The sequence below is a fragment of the Globicephala melas genome, chromosome 11 (genome assembly GCF_963455315.2).
Source record: "Globicephala melas chromosome 11, mGloMel1.2, whole genome shotgun sequence".
Lineage (NCBI taxonomy): Eukaryota > Metazoa > Chordata > Mammalia > Artiodactyla > Delphinidae > Globicephala > Globicephala melas.
Genome location: NC_083324.2, coordinates 94,644,268 through 94,664,816, shown reverse-complemented (window position 1 = coordinate 94,664,816; position 20,549 = coordinate 94,644,268). Strand labels below are relative to the sequence as shown.

At 41.0% G+C, this 20,549-nt stretch overlaps 1 protein-coding gene across 1 annotated transcript in view; it reads right to left on the bottom strand.

The window, feature by feature from the left end:
- ELOVL2 (ELOVL fatty acid elongase 2) overlaps nucleotides 1–10,999 on the bottom strand; it is a 69,829-nt gene extending 58,830 nt beyond the window's left edge. The window contains exon 1 of the mRNA XM_060307672.1: nucleotides 10,812–10,999. Within this exon, the coding sequence (XP_060163655.1) occupies nucleotides 10,812–10,814 (3 nt within the window). The 5' untranslated portion in view covers nucleotides 10,815–10,999. The remainder of the gene's footprint in view (nucleotides 1–10,811) is intronic.
- Nucleotides 11,000–20,549: the final 9,550 nt, after the last annotated feature.

Sequence of the window (20,549 nt, the reverse complement as noted above, 5' to 3'; positions counted from 1 at the left end):
AAAGAAGCAGTGTACATATATATTCTCTTTCCTCATTATTTCCAATACAACACACAAATCCAAAAATCTGCTATTTTTAGGGTTTTAGTACCTGAAGTAATGATGATCCAGTGGCAAAGGCAGAGCCTGGAAGATCTGTTTTCTTGTACATTTTTCGGGGTTAAAGCATTCGATTAAGCACAATTAAGAAGCTCAAGACATAGGCAATTTGATGTGGGCGGTTGGGCAAACAGCTAAAGTTTAATCTGATTATGTGGAGCTCTTAGGATTTTCTAAAGTTGTGATTCAAATCCATGAACCAGTTTTCAAAATACACTGTTTTGTGATTGCATCTATAGGTGAGAACTTTTCAAAAAGAAAAACTGTTCTGAAACGAGCACACAGTTTAGCTTTTCATTTTTCATTAATTAACAGAACTCATGCAGCCTAAAGAAAAGGACCCAAAAATCAGAGAATTAAGTTTTTATCACGTTTTCATTCTCTCCAGAAAAAGTCCTGAATGTTAAAACTAAAATCTCAGGGGCTTCCCTGGTGGCACAGTGGTTGAGATTCTGCCTGCCGATGCGGGGGACATGGGTTCGTGCCCCGGTCTGGGAAGATCCCACATGCCGCGGAGCGGCTGGGCCCGTGAGCCACGGCCACTGAGCCTGCGCGTCCGGAGCCTGTGCTCCGCAATGAGAGAGGCCACAGCAGTGAGAGGTCCGCGTACCGCAAAAACAAACAAACAAAAAAAACCCCTAAAATCTCAGGAATATGAAAAACCTTTTAATGTAAATATATGTAGATTAATCAAGTTAGATTTTTAAAGATCTCTATTCCAGGCATAGAGAGAAAAGTTAGGTTTGTAAAGATAATATGATTAAGTTTCTATGGGTAACAGCCACCAGTTTTGAGCACCTACTCTCAGCTAGCTTGTATATCATGAGGGGCTTTATATACTAGCTTATTTGACCCAATCTTCACCATGTGTTATTATACATATTTTATAGATGAGATAAATTGAACCCAGGAATGTGTGGTGAAAACCCAGAGATAAGTTTTCAAAAGTTGACAACATGAAAATAAGAGAATTAACATATTAGTTCAGCCCCTTTATAACCTCCTTATCCAGGCTCTCCCAGCCCCAGATATTATGGAAACCAGATTAAATCTTCCTAAATAATGCTTTCATCATTTGACTCTGCATTTCAAAACCTGGTTCACAAAATCTAGAAGAAACTTCCCAGCCTCAGATTCAAGACTCTTCAAAATCTGACTTGATCTGTCCCATAATCTCATTTGTCCCTAAGCTTCAAACTCAACTCTTTATTGAGCACCTCTTTATTCTGTGCTAGCCTCTGCAGACGTGGCCTTGTCCATAAGCTGCTCATAGTATAGCTTCTTCTCAAATATGTTATTGCTTTCTGGTTCCTTACCAACCTATTTCCCTAAATGGAATGTTCTGCTCGATTCTACCTTTCTCCTTTTTCCTACACATCAAAATCCAACCTGTTCAAGATCCAGCATTGATCCCAACTCCTTCATGATCATACACTAAACATTTTTGCTAGAAAGTGGTCACTCATTCCTTTGAGCCCCTAGAGCACTGGATTCCAAATTCGTGTGCACCCGATTCCTGGCGTACAGATTCCAAAGCCCCTCACTCAGATTCTGAGTCAGTACATGTGGCTTCACTGAGTCTGGGAATGTACATTTAAATACACGTCTGATTCCTAAGTTCATGCTCCTTCTACCCACCCTCGCTCTCAGACAGCTGGTTTGATGTTTTCTCCTGTCACGGAATTGCCTCGTCCTCTGAGTACTCTGGTGTCACAGACTCAACCTCGATCTCAGCTTTATCAATCCTGACGATTTTGCCTCTTCAATGACCAGTCACACCTCCTGGTCTTGACCACATTTTTGGCCTGATAAAGAGGCAAAAGCTACCCATGATGCAGGGTTTAGATTTCTTTTTTTTTAAGTAATAACACAACTAGTCACCTTATTATACTAAATCTTCTTAATGGATAAAAATGTAACACAGGCATAAAGCACATTTACTGGCCTGAGTGACTCGAAACCTCAGCTACTGACCTGTTCATATGCTCACACTAGAGGACACAAGGTTCTCCCCTGCACTGCTGACTTCTTGAAGCAGTAACTGTCTTTTCCATTTAGGTTGACAGTGCCGAGCACACTGCCTATTACTGATCATGTGGCTGAATGAAGGAACCAATGGGTATACTTAATCAAAAGTTTACTAAGGCAATGAATTTCCATGTCCCCTTAGTATCGGCTTTTAAACAACACGGTACTCAACGTAGAGAACGTTTCTCTTTCCTTCAAAAAAAGGATTAATGTAAACTATCAATTCCACAGTTTACACCAAGGACTTAAGACTATTACAGACACTTGTTCTATCTTACATAAAGCAAACACCGACAAGGTTAGCGTTCTTCAGGATCTTGTGGCCCAACTCATGAGCACTGCCCCTCAGGCAGCACTCTACCTGCTGTGATCGGCTACAGGCCTGCCTGTGGCTGGTTGCCCTGGGATCCAGTGTCCATCCTTAGACAAATCAGGCGTCAGGGAGGGAGGTCACATGGTATGAAATATGGCTGCCCAAGGTCTGACTCTTCTGCCAGGGCTGGGGACAAGGCAGTCTCTTTTGGAAAATTCTGTGCGCAGGTGTAGTTTGATGTGCTATCATGGGCCCCTGGTTCAACTGTAACTCCTGGCACTGCTGCTGTTGAGGTTTCCATCCCCCTGTCACATCTACTCTGAGGAGTGGCTGTGAGATTGAATGTGATCATTGATACCAAAGTGCTTTGAAAATCATAAGCACCTCACAAATGCAAGATGTTATTACCACGTTTAATAAATATACTACTATGAGTGACAGAGAGAGTAATGGGAACCCAGATTCCAAAGGAAATAGCTCATTTTTCCCAAGAAAAGGAAATGACTGAAGTTCTACCAACAAGCAGCTGTGTGAACTCAGATTAGTCGGCCACTTCTCAGCTGTGTGACCCTGGACAAGTCCCTGCCTCAGTTTTCTTACTTCTAAAATGGGAACATTTGTGACTGTGCTTCCTCCCCTCAGGGTGGGGTCAGGGGCTGGAGCCTGCCCTCCATTCCCCACCCCAGTGCATCCTACTTTCTTCATGTCAGTCCCTTCATGGGTTGAGGACAGATTTGAACTAGGAAATCTTTATCATCCCCCATCCCTTCCAGCTCCTAAATTGATTCTAACCAACCCTCTCCGGGTCCACCCTCCAACCACCACTCTGGTCCTTAGAAACCTTTCCTCTAAAAGCCCCACGACACAGAGAAAAACATCATGCACCCTGTTTTATAAGTTATGCATTTGTGAAAAGTTGCATTCATGTCACGCTTTTGTAATTCTATACTCCACCCCCCCAAAAAAGATTAATGTTCTTTTCAGAAATCTGTTACAACAGGGATGTTTCCACTTACTTTTTAAATTGTGAAAAGAAAAAGATTTACAGTATAGTAAACCTAATTTACAAAAAAAAAAGAAAACACGGCAGCATCTTAGTAGTAGCGGCAGGACCTTTAAGGGGTCAATGTAATAATCACATTATTGCTGAGTGAAGAAACACGGCTTACATAACAGTGAAGCTAGTGTGCTTTGAGTTTGTAGCAGACTTCAGGTAGTAAATCCCAAAACAACTTGTGACACGTGCCTTTTCTTTTTAGGAATCTGAATAGATAAGAGGCCAAAGGAAAGGTAATGCTTTCCTTAAAAATACAAAGAACTAACAACTCCCCAGCCTATGGAGAAAAGGGATGTGAAACAGCCTCCAAGTGCATTTCTGACAACTGAATATTTTTCTGACAACCCAAAACACCCTTCCTCTTAGGAATAACTTCACCACAGACATTAAAACAGTCATGAAATCTGCATTTCCAAAAGCCAAGGAAGCTGCTCTTCCCTGTAAGAATTTAAGGAAAGCCTCTGGCATGGGAGCAGAGAAGGTCAAAGAATAGCCGTCCTTTCTTCCCACTGTGCCTTGGAGAACTCTGCAGAGACCTCCCAGAGGCCAAGAAGAAAGTCAGCTGATCAGGTCTGATCCCTCTGGAAACTGAAAATGGCCTAATTGATTTTTGCATTATGGATACCTTCCGATTTCTTTAAAGGCTTGAGTTAATTTTTAATCCAACTGTTCAGTGTGATGGTCAATAAACTTTTTGACCCTTCCAAAAAAAAAAAAGCGTCTCCCAAGTTGCCACAGTACCTGTTAAACTCAAAGTTTCTAGTAAACCAAATCCTACTTAGCCTTACAGAAAAATCAATACTTTAAATTTTTAAAGTACTGGAAATAAACCCAAATGATGAACTCTCATTATGAAACAAAAATTTATGTGCAAAGCTAACACTGGTCTCTCTGATCAATGTCTTAATACTGCAGTCATTCTACTCAAAAAACAGACTAACTTTACTTCCTTTGTAAATTACTTAATTGTCTACTGTATGGGTGTTCCCCTACTCATTATACTGGTAAGTAGATAAAGTTTGATATGTACACATGTTGTTCATATCACCCCATTTAAAATAACACTTTCCTGGGACTTCCCTGGTGGCGCAGTGGTTAGGGTTAGGGTTAAGAAGACTCCACACTCCCAATGCATGGGGGCCGGGTTCCATCCCTGGTCAGAGAACTAGATCCCACATGCAGGCTGCAACTAAGAGTTTGCATGCCAAGACTAAGGAGCTCTCGTACTGCAAGTAAGACCCGGCACAACCAAATAAATATCTAAAAAAAAAATAACACTTTCCCTCATATGCTCCATTTTCCATGTATACGAAACAGATCTTTAGGTTTTATATATATTTAATACTTTTGAATGTATCTGTGTGTATATACACCTCTATCCCTATTCTTATAATTCATGAGAAAGAAATTACATGGGGAAATCATTCTGATTTTTCCATTCTTATCTATAGGAATGAGAAAGTGCTCTTCTTTCATCGTATTTGTATGAGAAGACACATTTGCACTGGTTCTAGGATAAGGCTATATGGATTAGCAGAAGAGGTGATATTTTTGGAGTCAGAAGGTTTATACCTGGTTTTGTTACCTCTAGTATGTGACCTTGGGTAAAATCATTTATCTTCTTTGAAACTCAATTTTCTCACCCGTGAACTAGTATAGTGACACAGGACTTAGTCTCTCCCAAGTCTTTTGTGAGGCTTCAAGAGATAATGTGTGTAAAAATGCATTAAAAAACATTTTACTGATTAATGTCAAATACTACTATCCCTGTACTGAAGTGGTAACTCAAAGCCAAAGAATGCACCATATGTAAAGTAAAAATAATTATTCAGTAAATTCATGAATCATAGCTTTGTTTATATTACTATTAAAAGAAATATTCATTTTTCATTTCAGTAAGAACTTAATGCTATAATTATAGATTTCATTATGTAAAAACAATATAACCTGGCCCAGTCTACAAATTACGAAATGCAAATAGAAATGCATACACGTTTTGATTTCACTAAGAACTTACGAAACCATACGTTTCATTATTTAGAAATAATGACCTAACCTGGCCCCTTCCACAAACATAACGATTGTGCAGTGTAAATATAGTTGTAGGAATACACACACATTATCATTTACTAAGAGGTTACTTGGGCGTATATGCATTGGTGAAACATCTGTGTTACTGAAACACACCTAAACTGAATTGTGATAAACGACTTTAAATGCATTAAGAGAGATTGTTCTTTGAAGGGATTGTGCTGTGGATATGTCTGCAAAGCAAATGTTCATTTCCCAATTCATCCTTGGCATGTGGGAAACAGGACGTGAAGAGAAAGGAGCACCGCCCTGGGAAGCAGCAGATCTGGCCTTCACTCTATCCACAATCATTTAGCATTTACTGTACATCACAGGGATTAGTCTCGGTGCCTGAGATACATCACTGAGCAACGCAAACAAAAATCTGCCCTCGTGAAGCTTGGATTGAGGTAGGAAGGACGACAAATCACACAACGTAATAAGTAAATTATTAGAAAGTTCTGAGCTTTATGTAAACGAGGAAATTCTAAGCTCACAGTGTTATGAAAAAAGAGGGCAGCGTAAGGAGAAGGGCGTGAACACAACCCGGCAGTTTCCAGTTTTAAGTAGAGAGGTTAGGGTAAGTCTAATTAAAAACGTAGCAGGAAGCCGCCACACAGCTCTCAGGAGAAAGACTCAGCCTCAGGGAACAGCCAGTGTAAAGGCCCCAGAATTTGATACTGACAAAACAGTCTTTTGAAACAGAGAGTAACACATTTTGCTGATGAGTAAACAGTGCCCCAGAGTGGCTTGATCAAGGGCACAGAGCTGGTCCACAATAAAGCCAGGACAGGAAGCCAGGTTTCTTGCCCTTGGTCCAGTGCCTTTCTTCTGTTTTGTAGCTTTGCTCACCAGGCACAAAGGAAAGCACCCTGTTCCTCTAAGGCACTGAGTAACGTAGGGTGTCATCACTGTTTAGGAGGTTGCTGTTACTCTCATTAATCAGGTCCGTAGATATTTCTTGAAAGGTAGATAAAGCTCAAAAATAATTTCATCTTCCCTTCCTATGGTTTATTTTTCTCCTCCATTTACCTAAGTTTTTCAGGTAAAGGGAGGGTCATCCCCCACCCCTTGGGTGAGTCATCTTAATAGCAGAGTATCAGTGAAAGTAAGTGTTATTTCTTTGGACATTTGATAAAGGAAAGGTGTTCAACATGGAAATAAGCGATAAAATAGAAAGCTTTTGTGACTTAACATGAAAAAGAGCTGATGAAAGAATGGAGAGAATGTGGAGGCCAGTGACCCGGAGGAGAGAAGCGGGCAGGAGCAAAGGGAGGGGTGAGACCTCCGAACACCAGAGGACCAGAGTCCCAGCAATAAGCTACGAAGTGAAAATGATGATGAAATAACAAGCTTCAAGTAAAAAAACAAACAGACCGCAAAAGAGGAAACCTGTAGAAAAAGCAATAATGGAAAAGGGGCTGGAGAGAAGAGATTGAAAGATATTTTCAAGTAAAAATATAAGAATATTAGACAATAAACAATATAAAGAAAAAAGAGAGTAAGAATCAGATTTCTGACACAGTAGCCTCCAGAGCTGGTGGAATTACTAACAGCAAGAGGGAACAGGGGCGAGTCTGAAAGGTGAGTAGCTTTCTTTCAGTCGTGCTGGGTTTAAGGTGGCAGTGAGGTTGTCACGAGTGGAAAGGGTCTAGCAGATAAGAGGTACATTTGGAAGACGTGTACATCTAGAGCTGTTTTGTCTCAATACAGTAGCCTCAAATCAAGTGGCTGTTGAGAAACTGTGGCTAGCCTGAATTGAACATGCCGTAAGCATAACACACACCAGATTTTGAAGATTTCATACGGAAAAAAATATATAAAATACCTAATTTTTAACATTTATTACATGTTGAAATAATATTTGCATGAACTGGGTTAAAAATGTTAAAATTAATTTCACCTGTCCCTGTCCTTTTTCATGTAAGTACTAGAAAATTTTAAACTACATTATGTGGCTCGCATTATATTTATCCTGGATAAGTGCTGATACAGAGCAATGCTAGGTATGTGTTAGTATCACATATGGGGAAGAGAATTCTGAGCAGAATCACAGACATCATTTAGAGGTGTCTCGACTGCAAACAGATACGGGAGACAGAACAACACATGTCATTACAATAGTTAATATTTACTGAACACTCGCAGCACTAAACTAGCCACATTAAGTGCAGTATCTTATTTGTTCCTCAAACCATCTTATGAAATAACAATACTGATTCCTTTCACAGAAGAAAAAACTGAGGCCTAAAGAAGTTAAGCTGCCCAAGGTCATAGTTAAGTGCTGGTGCTGGGATTCAAACCCAGGGTTGACTCCACACCTGGAACTCCAAACTCCAAATTGCCACATCAACCCCAGAACAATTTACACTCCGCAATTATGAAATTGTTAAATTTTAAATGGCTACATTTAAACTAGCAATTTATTTTAATGGTTCATTGTCAGAGTCAGTGAAACACTAGCCATGTCCTAATTCGATTAAGAAAAAGCACAAGTGAGCAAATTTGTAACTTCAGAATTATCACGAACTACTGATGTTGACATACTTTGGCCATGTTGAGCCTAAGTAAGAGCTTCCAGGGCAACTTCTTGCCTTCGGTCACCATCTACTCCTAATACCCAAACCCGACAAGTTGGACGGTACACATCCGATTGCCGAAGCGAGGTGATCCTGGGTGCAACCCTGACCAGCAGGGCCCCGCCTCCTGAAGATAAGTGAATCACATCGTTTATCCAGTTAACTAATTGTCAACACTCTCAGACTATGAAAGCACCTGGACCTCCCCAACTGTGATTGAAATATTTTGAAGGAATCAATTATACCTCAACTAAAAAAACATGTCTTGAAGGCAGCTAGATTAAATTGCAGCCTTTTGTTGAAGAACCAAAAGGTAAGCTTACCCAGCTGGGTACGTTAAAAATGGATTTTGTACTCCTTGATAATGCTTTGCTTTTGAAGGGAAAAAAACGGCTTGACATTTTGACTGGAGTCATAACACAGCAAAACCTCCTACAAATATAAACTTGGTTAAGAATGAGGTGTCTTTCATTTGTGTGTGGTTGGTTGGTTTTAATTTCAAAGACAAACTTACTTTTCTTTCCTTTTTACCTTTAATTTCACTACCTATCTGGACAAGACAGTAATCATAGAACCGCAGAACTTGTACAGCGATGGCTACAATTACATCATTTTCAGAAACTTTCCCAGGTAGATTTTATTAAGCAGTTTGGCTCAGATTATAAAAGCACACTTCCCCAGGCTTAAAACAAAGGACTGCCATAAATTTACACTCTGGAAGTGGAAAAACAAAAGGGAATTTGAAAAATATGTTTTGGAATAGGACTAGCAGAAACATCGTGAGAGGCTGTTCATGTTGCACTAGGACCCTGAGGGGTGGCTCTGAACTGAACCACTACTTTATTTATGGATTATAACCCCTACATCACACTCTCTCCGTCATTTTTTTTTTAAGTGAGAAGCCTTGGATTTGGACATTAAAAAAAAAAATCTCCTCTGAAGACCTGAAGTTTCTGAAAAATGCCTTTTCTGAAGGTAGTATCATGACTGCATAGAGCAGTTTATAAGAGCTTGCCCTTTATTTTGGCTCTTTTAGGTTAATTCCCATGACTCTTCCATACAGTTAAGGAGATATTCTTGGACTTGTTCCCTCACTCGTTACAATTCATAATAATTTGGAACAAAGGTGCAGGATCTGAAGAACACAGCCAGTTAGCCCTAAAAATGCTTTGTCCACCCAGATGCCAAGGTGTCAAGAGCATGGTCAGCTATACTCTTATCACTGAGGGCCACCAAACTGAGTCCGTCTTCTCCAAGAGCATCCCTCCTCTCAACTTCACCTGTGATTCTCATCATTACAACTGTTCACTGGATAGATAATCCCGTAGTGGCACTACTGTTTCTCATTTGTACATTATAACGTTAGCATCAGCATGCTGCTTTACTGGGCTAATTCTTTTAATTTACTGAACACCTGCTATGTGTCAGGCACTGTTGTAGGTACTAGTAACAGAGCCGTGAACAACATGACCCAAAAATCTCTGCCCTACTGAAACTCACATTCTGGTGGGGAACGTGTTCAATAAACCCCACAGACTAAATAGATAGTATGTTAAATAATAGTTGCTAAAGAAAACAAAACGAAGCAGACCAGGGTAATATGAACTGTGGTGGGTTGGATGGGAAAGACCGGAATTTTAAGAGTAGTCAGAGAACGCTTCCCCTGTAATCAGGGAAAATAGCGTGTACCTGAAACCGCAGAAAAGACAAAATCTAGGGTTGATTGGTGTCCGCTGAAGCGGTGGGGGGGGGGGGGGGAGAAGGAGATTCGCATACGAACAAGCCCTGAAGTGGAGAGGAGACCATATGGGAAGGAGCAGAGAAAGCAAAGATAGAATAGGGACCACTGAGGACAAACGAGGCTTCACATTTTGCTCGGACTTAGAGCCTGGCACACACTTTCCTTTTTTGCAGTCGCACAACCAGGCTCTGCCGCCAACACTCTCGGGCAGTTCCTGGGGCACGGGCACTCGGGGACACCCCACCCCCTCTCTCCAGGAACAGACCTTAATGCCCATCAGAAAGCGTTATGAATTCGGGGTGGAGTCGGAGCCTGGCAAGCTGGGGGAGAGACGAACTATCGTAAAGAACACAGTAGCGGTCCCTCCATCCCGGTTCACACGTGGAAACCCATCCCCCGACCCCACCGTGCAAACCCGGGGAGGTACGGGCCGGCGCACAGACACACTCCAGGGACTGTAGGCACCGCGCGGGCAGAAATTCAACCGTTAGCGCCCCAAAGCCTGAACTTCCCGCGGAGGGATCGGTCCCGCGCGTGGGGGACGCCATTCCCCGCGCCGGGAGCAGGGGGCGGCCGGGGCCGCGCGAGAACAGCCGCCGCGGAAGGAGGGGGCGGTTTGGCGGGCATCCCAGCTCCAGCCGGCCGCATGCATGCAACAGGGGGCTGGACGCGGCGGGCGGCTGAGGGGCCGGTCGGGGCCGCGGACCCGGACCAAGCGCCCGAGACCCGCGGTCCCCCTTCCCCCCACCGCACCCAAACGTTCACCGCCCCCTCCACAGGCCCGGCCCGGCCCGCAGACAGCGACGGGTTCCAGCGGTCGAACCCGCAGCTCCCGCACCGCCGCTTCCTCGGCCCCTTCCCGCCCGGTCGCGGAAAGAAAGAAAGAAAGAAAGAGGCAGGCGGCGGCGCACTGCCCCCACTCACCATGATCCGCGGCGCGGCGACCCCAGCGTCTGGCGATGCGCTGTCCAGGGTAGCCGGCGTCCCTCTGCCTCGCGCTGCCGCCGCGCCCGCTCTTCTTACCCCAACCCACGCCCGGCGCGCGCACGCCAGCCCGCGCTTCCCCGCCCCTTCGGGCTCGCGCCACTCCCGCTCGGCGCTCCGAGCCGCAGGGCCGTTTTGGGAGCCCGCCGCTCCCTGCCCCCTCCCCTCGCACGGGCTCCGCCGGCCGCTGCGCTAGCAGGGCGGCGGGAGAGGGGCGGGCAGACGAGACGGCGGCCCCGAACGGCTTCGCACGCGGCCCCCGAGAGCCCGGGTTCTCCAGCGCCGCTTCGCGCGCCCTCTGCCGGCCGGGCGGCGATTTGCAGGCCCAGCTGGCGCCCGCGGCGCTCGGCCGCTGAACGTTCGCGGAGCCTGGGCGAGGACCCATTCGTCCCCCGCCACTGTCCCCCGCCCCCGGAGGCTGTGACGGCCGCGGAGCTGGGGGAGTGGGGCTGCAGAGGGCCAGGGCATCGTCCTTCTCTTAGCTGGCTCCGTGGTTTTCAAGCATAGGTTAAAGAGAGACTAGCTGCTACTCACGTAGGTTTGCAGGATGTGGTGTTTCAGATGTAGGGGTCAATCGGGTTCTTTTTGGGATGAGGTCAGTGGCGGATCAGTCTCAGCAGGAGATTCCTTGTCTCACGTGAATCTACCTACAGAGGATGATCTTAGTCTATGGGCTTCTCAGCTGAGGCCACTAATGGTTAACTCAACACTTAATTGTGAACAGAAAGTAAGGGATCTTATCTTAGATACTAGGCTTTTAATTTAAAAAAATATTTTTCTCGCCCAAGTGAAAGATGTGAAAAGGTAGACTTTCCTATTTTAAGCATTAAGAATGTGTGCTGGAAGGAAATTCACCCAGGTACCAAATATTGATATTAAGTGTTTCCCCCCCACCCTGTAGCCATATTATGAAATGATTTTTCTTTATATTTTTCTCCTCATTTACCAGGTCTTTTACATGCATTATTTTATTTTTTAAATCCACAAAAGTAGCTTCCACATTCTTTGGATACTGAACTAGAAAAATACTGGATCTCAATTTCACTGTGTGATTAATCTGATGTAGTAGAATGTGAATTCTCAAAGTACCCTCAGACATTATTGTGTATAAATTGCACCTGAGGACTTAATCAACTACAGAGACCTGGAAGCATTAAGGTGGTCTCAGGTGAAGACCAGGAATACAAATTTTTAACAAGCATCACAAATGATGCTGATGCAGGCAGGTAGGCCATGGACCACGTTTTGAGAACACAAGTCCATCATCTAGGAAAGGCTTTAGTCTATTTTTCTAACAACATTAAGAGGCAAAAAGTGTGATAACCAGCCTCTAAGCATTCTGCTGTTTGCTTGTAGGAATTATACTACTGATGCCATCTATACCTGGCAAAGATCACCAGGTTCACATATGGAAGGAACCCTTAAATTTTGAATTATTCCTGTACTTCCCACTACCATGTAGCTTGATAATCATTATTTTACGTTTATTATTTAAAAACACATATCAACCCACAGGTCCAGAAGGAGGTCTAAAAAGTCACCAATATATTATCTATTACTTAAAATATTATTTTATGGCTTTTCTTGTCACTACAATAAAGGAACATAGGAGATGCAAATGCCAGAGGGTATTTTTTCCCACCAATTAATTCATTAAATAGAAAAACGAAGTGGTTCTACCTCTATAAACACAGAACTGGGATCATACCTTAATATTATGACCAGAAATAAAATTAATCCCCACTTATTTATCAATAAAAATATCTTAATGTGCCTTCAAGATGCTTTTACAAGATTTTTCTTCCTTTTATTATTCTCTTATGTGGATTACTCACTTATAATTTATTGTGACTTTAAATCAATGCTTTTCTTCAGAGGATTTGTATTTTTAGACTAATGATAGAAACAGCCTCTGGAAATCACATTCTTTCCCTGGCCATATACTCTGCCTTTGTGTAAAGAAAGCTCTGTACCTATGTGTATGGTCAGGCCATTCAAGATGGCTGTTCCCTTGCTCTCTGTACATCCCCTGCTCCACCAGTCCAGCTTCACTCACATGACTAACCAGTCCTCTTAATTATAAAACTTAATCAGTAACTGCCTACATGCTTGCCCCCTGCCCCAGTTGCCCATTTCCCTGGTAACTGATGAGGCAACCTGATATCAATTCCCCCTATAAATGGTAGCCTCTTTCTCCCCTGGGTAGTGAAGGTTGTTGCTGTGTCCTGCCTGCCATCTGCTGTACATGGTAGGGTACAGTTTCTCCAGGACCTTTTGTTTCAGATTTGTAAGATCCCCTATCTGTTAAGACCTTGATGTCTCTGTTGCTGTTTCTGGGCTCTTTCTTTGGTCTCCAGGCTGGGCAACTACGAGGCATGCAGGCCTGCGGGGTGCAGCCCAACACTACCAATTTAGAAATGAAAAATAAGAAGAGTAACGCCAGACGAAGCCACACTGGTGCAATTCAATTACCTCCAACAAATTTAGGACATCTTTTACTCAGTATTATCAGGGCTAAGGATTTATGACAACGATATATGTATATACTGCTCGTTTGGTTGTTGTAGAGTAACAAGTGGACAGTCATTTCTTCATATCAATCCAGGTAAAAAGAGATTTATGTTCATTCATTTAAAAATATTTACTGAGTACTGTGTTCCAGTACAATATTCTAGAGCAAGGGTTGGCAAACTACAGCCACAGGCCAAATCTGGCTAGCTGACTGTTCTTTGTAAATAAAGTTTTATTAGAACACAACTATGTCCATACATGTACATATTGTCTGTGGTGGCTTTCATGCTACAATGGCAGAGTTGAGTAGTTGTGACAGGAAGACCATGGCCTACAAATCCTCAAGTATCTACTATGTGGCCCTTAACAAAAAAAAGTGTGCCAATTCCTGTTGACTCTAGATGTTATAAATAAGGCCTTGAACATGATAGGTCCTTTTCTTTCATGAAGCTTCTATTTTAATGGGAAGGAAGAAGACAATAAAATAATTTTAGAGAAGTGCTGTGAAGAAACATTATTATGAGAGTGTGACGTGGAGGAGGAGACACTTTAGATTGGATGGTAGGAAAGGTACCTCTAAGCCAATGATGTCTGAGTTGAGATCTCAGTGGCAGAACAAGCCAGTTATGAAGCCGTGAGAAAATCTAGGGGAAATCCTTCTAGATGAGGAAAACAGCAAATGAAAATGCTCTGAGACAGGAAAACTTGGGCCCTACCTTTGAGGACCTAGGTCCCTAGGGATCCTGGCCCTGGCAGAATGGTCTCAAGTGATGTGTACTGGTCAGTTCAAGAAACCCTACTGGGGTCATTACTTTGTACTCTTACAGCCATTTGACTGTATTTATCTAAGCACTGAAAAGGAAAAAAAAATTAACAGAAGGCTTTAATGTGATTGGTCCTTTTCAAGGAAATAGGTCAGAACTCAGAAGGAGAATGGATCATGAAGAATTTTTTGAATGAAATATTTTGGTTCTTTCACTAAACTAGATAGAATAGTACATGACAGTAATCTTGTTATAGTCTGTCCACCACTCCATAACTAGTTCCATTAAAGGTAATTTGTAATTAATTTAGTTCTACAACTACTTCAGCTTATGTCAGAATTTGACTTAACATGTTAATTCATGGACTTCCCTGGTGGTACAGTGGTTAAGAATCCGCCTGCCAATGCAGGGGACATGGGTTCGAGCCCTGGTCCGGGAAGATCCCACATGCCACGGAGCAACTAAACCCATGTGCCACAACTACTGAGCCTGTGTGCCACAACTACTGAAGCCTGCATGCCTAGAGCCCGTGCTCCACAACAAGAGAAGCTGCTGCAATGAGAAGCCCGCGCACCAGAACAGAGTAGCCCCCGCTCACCACAACTAGAGAAAGCCCGTACACAGCAATGAAGACCCAATGCAGCCAAAAATAAATAAATAAAACAAATAAATTTATTTTAAAAATGTTAATTCAGACTATCTTTACAGCTTGTGTCACATAGTAGACATTCAATCAATATTTAAGGCAGACTTGCCCCCCATCTTTTTTTTTAACCCCATGCCACCTAAGGTTTCTGTGACATTCTAATGAGTATCTCATTAGATTCAAAGGTCTTTGGAAAGTATATTATCATTGGCTAATGGAAGTGTAGTCCCTGAACAAACACTAATTTAATGATATCATTTATAGAAACAATATTGTGAAAAGATGTGGCCATTACCATTTCAAAGCCTACACTGCGCCAGCACTTTAATACGTAGTGGTCATGGTGGATGGCCTCTTTCATCGTGCAACTTTGGACTCACCCTGCTGCCCCAATCCTTGCCTCACCTCCAAACTCTCTAGCAAATAGTGCATAGTTTGGACCTTGCTAAATAAATTGCTGCTGTTGACTGTACACAATTTTATCATCCAGACTCAGCTGCATCCAGCAGCCAGACTGTCTCTTAGAACCTTAGCATGCTGTCTTGTGACAGTCCTCAGAGCATACTAATAAGTACAAAGGCCTGACCACCTTTCGAATCCCTTAAACAATTTAAAACAAACTGATGTCTGGGGAATAGGTCAATAACCTTTACTCCATTTCTGGAACAGAGAAAAAACAAATAGAAAGCACACACAAACACATGTTTTCACGAGACTAAGATACTTTACTCTGCCAGAAGATAGGTTGTGAATCAAAATTTTAAGTGTGAAATAGAGACCAAGGGAGAAGACATAATCTCAGAGGCCTCTTAACCATCGAATAAAGTCTTCAAGAAAAGAAGGCAATAGCAACTTTGAATTCTACTGTCTGCAAATGAGGAGAGCTGAGGAAATAAACTGTTAGCTTTGAAACAAAGCAGAAACTCTTGCTGCAGCCCAGCTGTGGTGGGGGGGGCGGTCGTCTCAGACACGTGGCCTTGTTAGCATCATTGGTGGATGTCTATCTGCACTCTTTTTATCTAGTGGTATATCTTGAATTTACTGACACTGAGTATCTATCCAAAGCCTAACTGAGAGAGGAAATTTTTACGGGAATTTTTCATTTTTGTAGTGTTATCTGAATAGTCTAAATCCACCCCTGCATTAAGCTAGATCTTTAGAAAGCTGAGGACGTGGACTGAATCCAATTGGCCCCCACTAAATTGTTTGACTCAAATGAACTCTGCACGATACCATCATTTTATTAAATACTGTGAGAAGCAGCCCTATGAAATATTTTGTGTTTATCTCAACGTAGCTAACTTTTAAAAATATTATTCTCCCTGCTAGAAGGGACCTGAGATAGAGATACTTAAAACTTATTTTTCTCTGGCTTTAGTATGGATGTTTGTACTAGAATAACTTTCAAGGGTTCTAGTTGCTAGAATAATCATCATAATAAATTCGAAAGAGTTAATCAAGTAGCAGATAACTTTGGGAAGGCCAAACCTCATTCACTCATTCATTCATCCATTCAACAGGTTTTTCTGAGCACTTCTCATGTGCATTTGCCACCAGTATGCCTTCTTGGGTAAAGAGTCTACCCATTTTCTTTTATTGGGTTGTTTGTTTTCTTATTATCAAGTTTTGAGAGTTCTTCATATATTCTGGATATACTGTAAGTCCTTTATCAGATGTGCATGGTGCAAATATTTTCTTGTAGTCTATGGCTTTTTTTTTTCTTAACAATGCCTTTCAAAGAGGTCTTAATTTTAATGAAGTCCAAGTTTTCCTTTTCCTTTTTTTTTTTTTTTTAATGAATTGTGCTTTTGGTGTTGTATCTAAGAAACGTTGTCTTTCTAAGATCACAAAGATTTCTCCCTATGTTTTCTTCTAGAAATTTTGTAGTGTTATGTTTTGCATTTAGGTCTATGTGATTTTCAGTTAGTTTTTGTATTTGGTGTAAGGGATGAGTCAAAATTCCTTTTTTTTTTTTTTTTTGGCATATAGATGTCCAATTGTTCCAGCACCATTTGTTGAAAATACTCTTTTCTTTTGAATTGCCTTTGCACCTTTGTCAAAAATCAACTGACCATATATGTGTGGATCTATTTCTGGGCTTTCTATTCTGTTCCATTGACGTATGTGCCTATCTTTTCAGCAATACCAGGCTGTCTTGAATACCGATTCTTTAGAGTAAGTCTTGAAATCAGGTTTTATAAGTTTTCCATTCTCTTTTTCAAAATTGTTTTCACTATTCCAGATCCTTTGCTTTCCCATATAAATTTTAGGATTAGCTTATCAACGTTCCACAAAAAAAATTCTTGCAGAAAGTTTGATTGGGATTGTGTTGAATCTATAGATCAATTTTGGGAGGGGCTTCCCTGGTGGTGCAGTGGTTGAGAATCCTCCTGCCAACGCAACGGACACGGGTTCGATCCTTGGCCTGGGAAGATCCCACATGCCACAGAGCAACTAAGCCCATGCGCCACAACTACTGAGCCTGTGCTCTAGAGCCCACGAGCTACAACTACTGAGACTGCACGCTGCAACAGCTGAAGCCCGTGCTCCGCAACAAGAGAAGCCACCGCAAGGAGAAGCCCGCGCACCGCAACAAAGAGTAGCCGCCACTCACCACAACTAGAGCAAGTCCGCGTGCAGCAACAAAGACCCAACACAGCCAAAAAAAAAATTTGAGAATTGGCATCTTAATGATATTGAGTTTTCCAATCCATAAACTACTATTCCTTTCCATGTGTTTAGATCTTCTTTGACTTCTTTCATCACTGTTTTGTAGTCTTAAGTACATCTTGTATAGATTTCATTAGATTTATACCTAAGTATTTAATGTTTTTGGTGTGATTGTAAATGATTTTTTTAAAATTTCAGTTTATGGTTGTTTGTTGCTAGTATATAGAATTATCATTGATTTGTGTACATTGACATTATATCTTGTGACCTTGCCAAACTTATTTATTCATTCTAGAAGCTTCTTTTGTACATTCTTTGAGATTTTCTATGTATATTATCATGTCATCTGTGAATAGGGACAGTTGTATTTCTTCCTTTCGCATCGGTGTGCCTTTTATTTTCTTTTTTGTATTCATTATACTGACCAGGATCTCCAATATGATATTGAATAGGGGTATGAGAGCAGACATCTGTTCCTTGTTCCTGAAATCAGGGGTAAAACTTTCAGTCTTTCACTATTAAGTACGATGATTGTTGTAGAGTTTTTTGGTAGATGTCCTTTATCAGGTTGAGCGAATTTTCTCTTTTCCTAATTTGCTGTGAGTTTTTATTTTTAATAAACAAATAAAATGTTAAATTTGGTAAGATGTTTTTGCCATATTTACTGAGCTAATCATATGTTTTTTCTTCTTTAGTCCATTGATATGGTAAATTTCATTGACTTAGCTTTGAATGTTGAATTAACATTTCATTTCCTGTATAAAGCTCACTTGGTCATGATATATTATCATTCTTTTTTTTTTTTTTTGCTTCTGTGATCTTGAGAGTTATTGTTCTGTTTTCTTATAATGTCTTTGTCTGCTTTTGGCATCAGGACAAAGCAGGCCTCAATACATGAGTTAGGAAGTCCTCCCTCCTCTTCTGTATAATGGAGAAGTTTGTGTAGAGCTGGTACCATTTATTCTTTAAAATGTTTTGTAGTACATACCATTGAACTCTTCTGAACCAGAAGCTTTCTTTCTTAGAAAAATTTAAAATATGAATTCAATTTCTTTAATAGATGTAAGATCATTCAGGTTATAAATTTCATCTTGAGTGAGCTTTGGTAATTTTTTTCTTTCAAAGAACTGGTCCATTTTGTGTAAATTGTCAAATCTGTGGCATAACCTTGTACGTCCTATTTCCTTATTGTACTTTAAATGCCTGCAGGATCTATAGTGATGTTCCCTCTTTCATTCCTAATATTGGTAATTTGAGTCCTCTCTTATATCCATGGTCAGCCTGGATGGAGGTTTATCAGTTTTACTGCCCTTTTCAAAGAATCAGCTTTGGTTTCATTGTTTGTTTTTCGGTTTTCAGTTCCATTGATTCCTGCTCTTCCTTTGTTATCTCCCTTCTTCACTTGTTTTGGGTCAGTTTACTTTCCTTTCTCCAATTTCTTAAGGTAGAAACTTAGATTATTTTTTTTTAATTTATTTATTTTATTTATTTACTTTTGGCTGCGTTGGGTCTTCGTTGCTGTGCACGGGCTTTCTCTAGTTGCAGTGAGTGGGCGCTACTCTTCGTTGCAGTGCGTGGGCTTATCATTGTGGTGGCTTCTCTTGTTGTGCAGCACGGGCTCTAGGTGCACAGGCTTTGTTAGTTGTGACTCATCGGCTCAGTAGTTGTGGCTTGCGGGCTCTAGAGTGCAGGCTCAGTAGTTGTGGCGCCCGGGCTTAGTTGCTCCATGGCATGTGGGATCTTCCTGGACCAGGGATCGAACCCATGTCCCCTGCCTTGGCAGGCAGATTCTTAACCACTGCACCACCAGGGAAGTCCCAAACTTAGATTATTGACTTAAGATTTTCTTCTTCTCTCATGTAAACATATAATGCTGTAATTTTTCCTCTAAGCATTGCTTTAACTACATCCCACATAACTTGATATGTTGTGATTTCACTTTTATTCAATTCAAAATATTTTCTACTCTCCCCATGATTTCCTCTTTTACCCATGTGTTATTTAGTAATTTTTTATTTCCAAAGATTTGGGGTTTTTCCAGATATCCCTTTGTTATGGATTTATAGTTTAATTCCGTTAAAGTTTGAAAACACGCTTTGTATGGTTTCAATTCATTTAAATTTGTGGAAGCATTTCATAATATGAATCTATTCATTGAGCCCAGATTATGTCCTATCTTGGTAAATTTCCATGTGTGCTTAAAAAGGATGTGCATTCTGTTGTTGGGTAGAATGTTGGTTTCACTCAGTGTCAGCTAAGGCAAGTTAGATCTTTTATATACTTAGGTTTCCCTAATTTTTTTTTTTGTTGTTGTTGAAGTATAGTTGATTTTCAGTACTGTGTTAGTTTCAGGTGTACAGCATAATGATATCCAGTTATCTTGAAAAAAATTATATTCCATTATCGGTTATTACAAGATATTGAATATAAGTCCCTGTGCTATATAGTAAATCCTTGTTACTTATCTGTTTTATGTATACTAGTTTGCATCTGTTAATCCCATACTCCTAATTTGTCCCTCCCTCCCTCCCTCTCCCCTTTGGTAACCATAAGTTTGTTCTCTATGCCTATGAGTCTGCTTCTATTTTGTATATAGATTCATTTGTGTTATTTTTTAGATTCCACATATAAGTGATATCATATAGTACTTGTCTTTGTCTGACTTACTTCAGGTTGCTCTAATCTTTAGTTAATCACAGGCTATCTTCAAATAATATACTGCTTCTCATATAATACAAGAATGTTATGAGAGTATATTTCCAATTCCCTGCTTCTACCTTTTGTGCTGTTGTTGGCATATATTTTTTCTTTATATATACCATAATACTAAAATTCTACAATTCATTGCTACTATTTTTGCTTTAGATAGTTATCTTTTAGAGCAATTAAAAACAAATATCTTTTCAAAGGAGGCAAGACTATACAATGAAGAAAAGACGGTCTCTTCAATAAGTGCTGTTGGGAAAACTGGACGGCTATGCATAAAAAAATGAAATTAGAACATTCTCTAATACCATGCACAAAAATAAACTCAAAATGGATTAAAGATCTAAATGTAAAATCGGAAATCATAAAACTCCTAGAGGA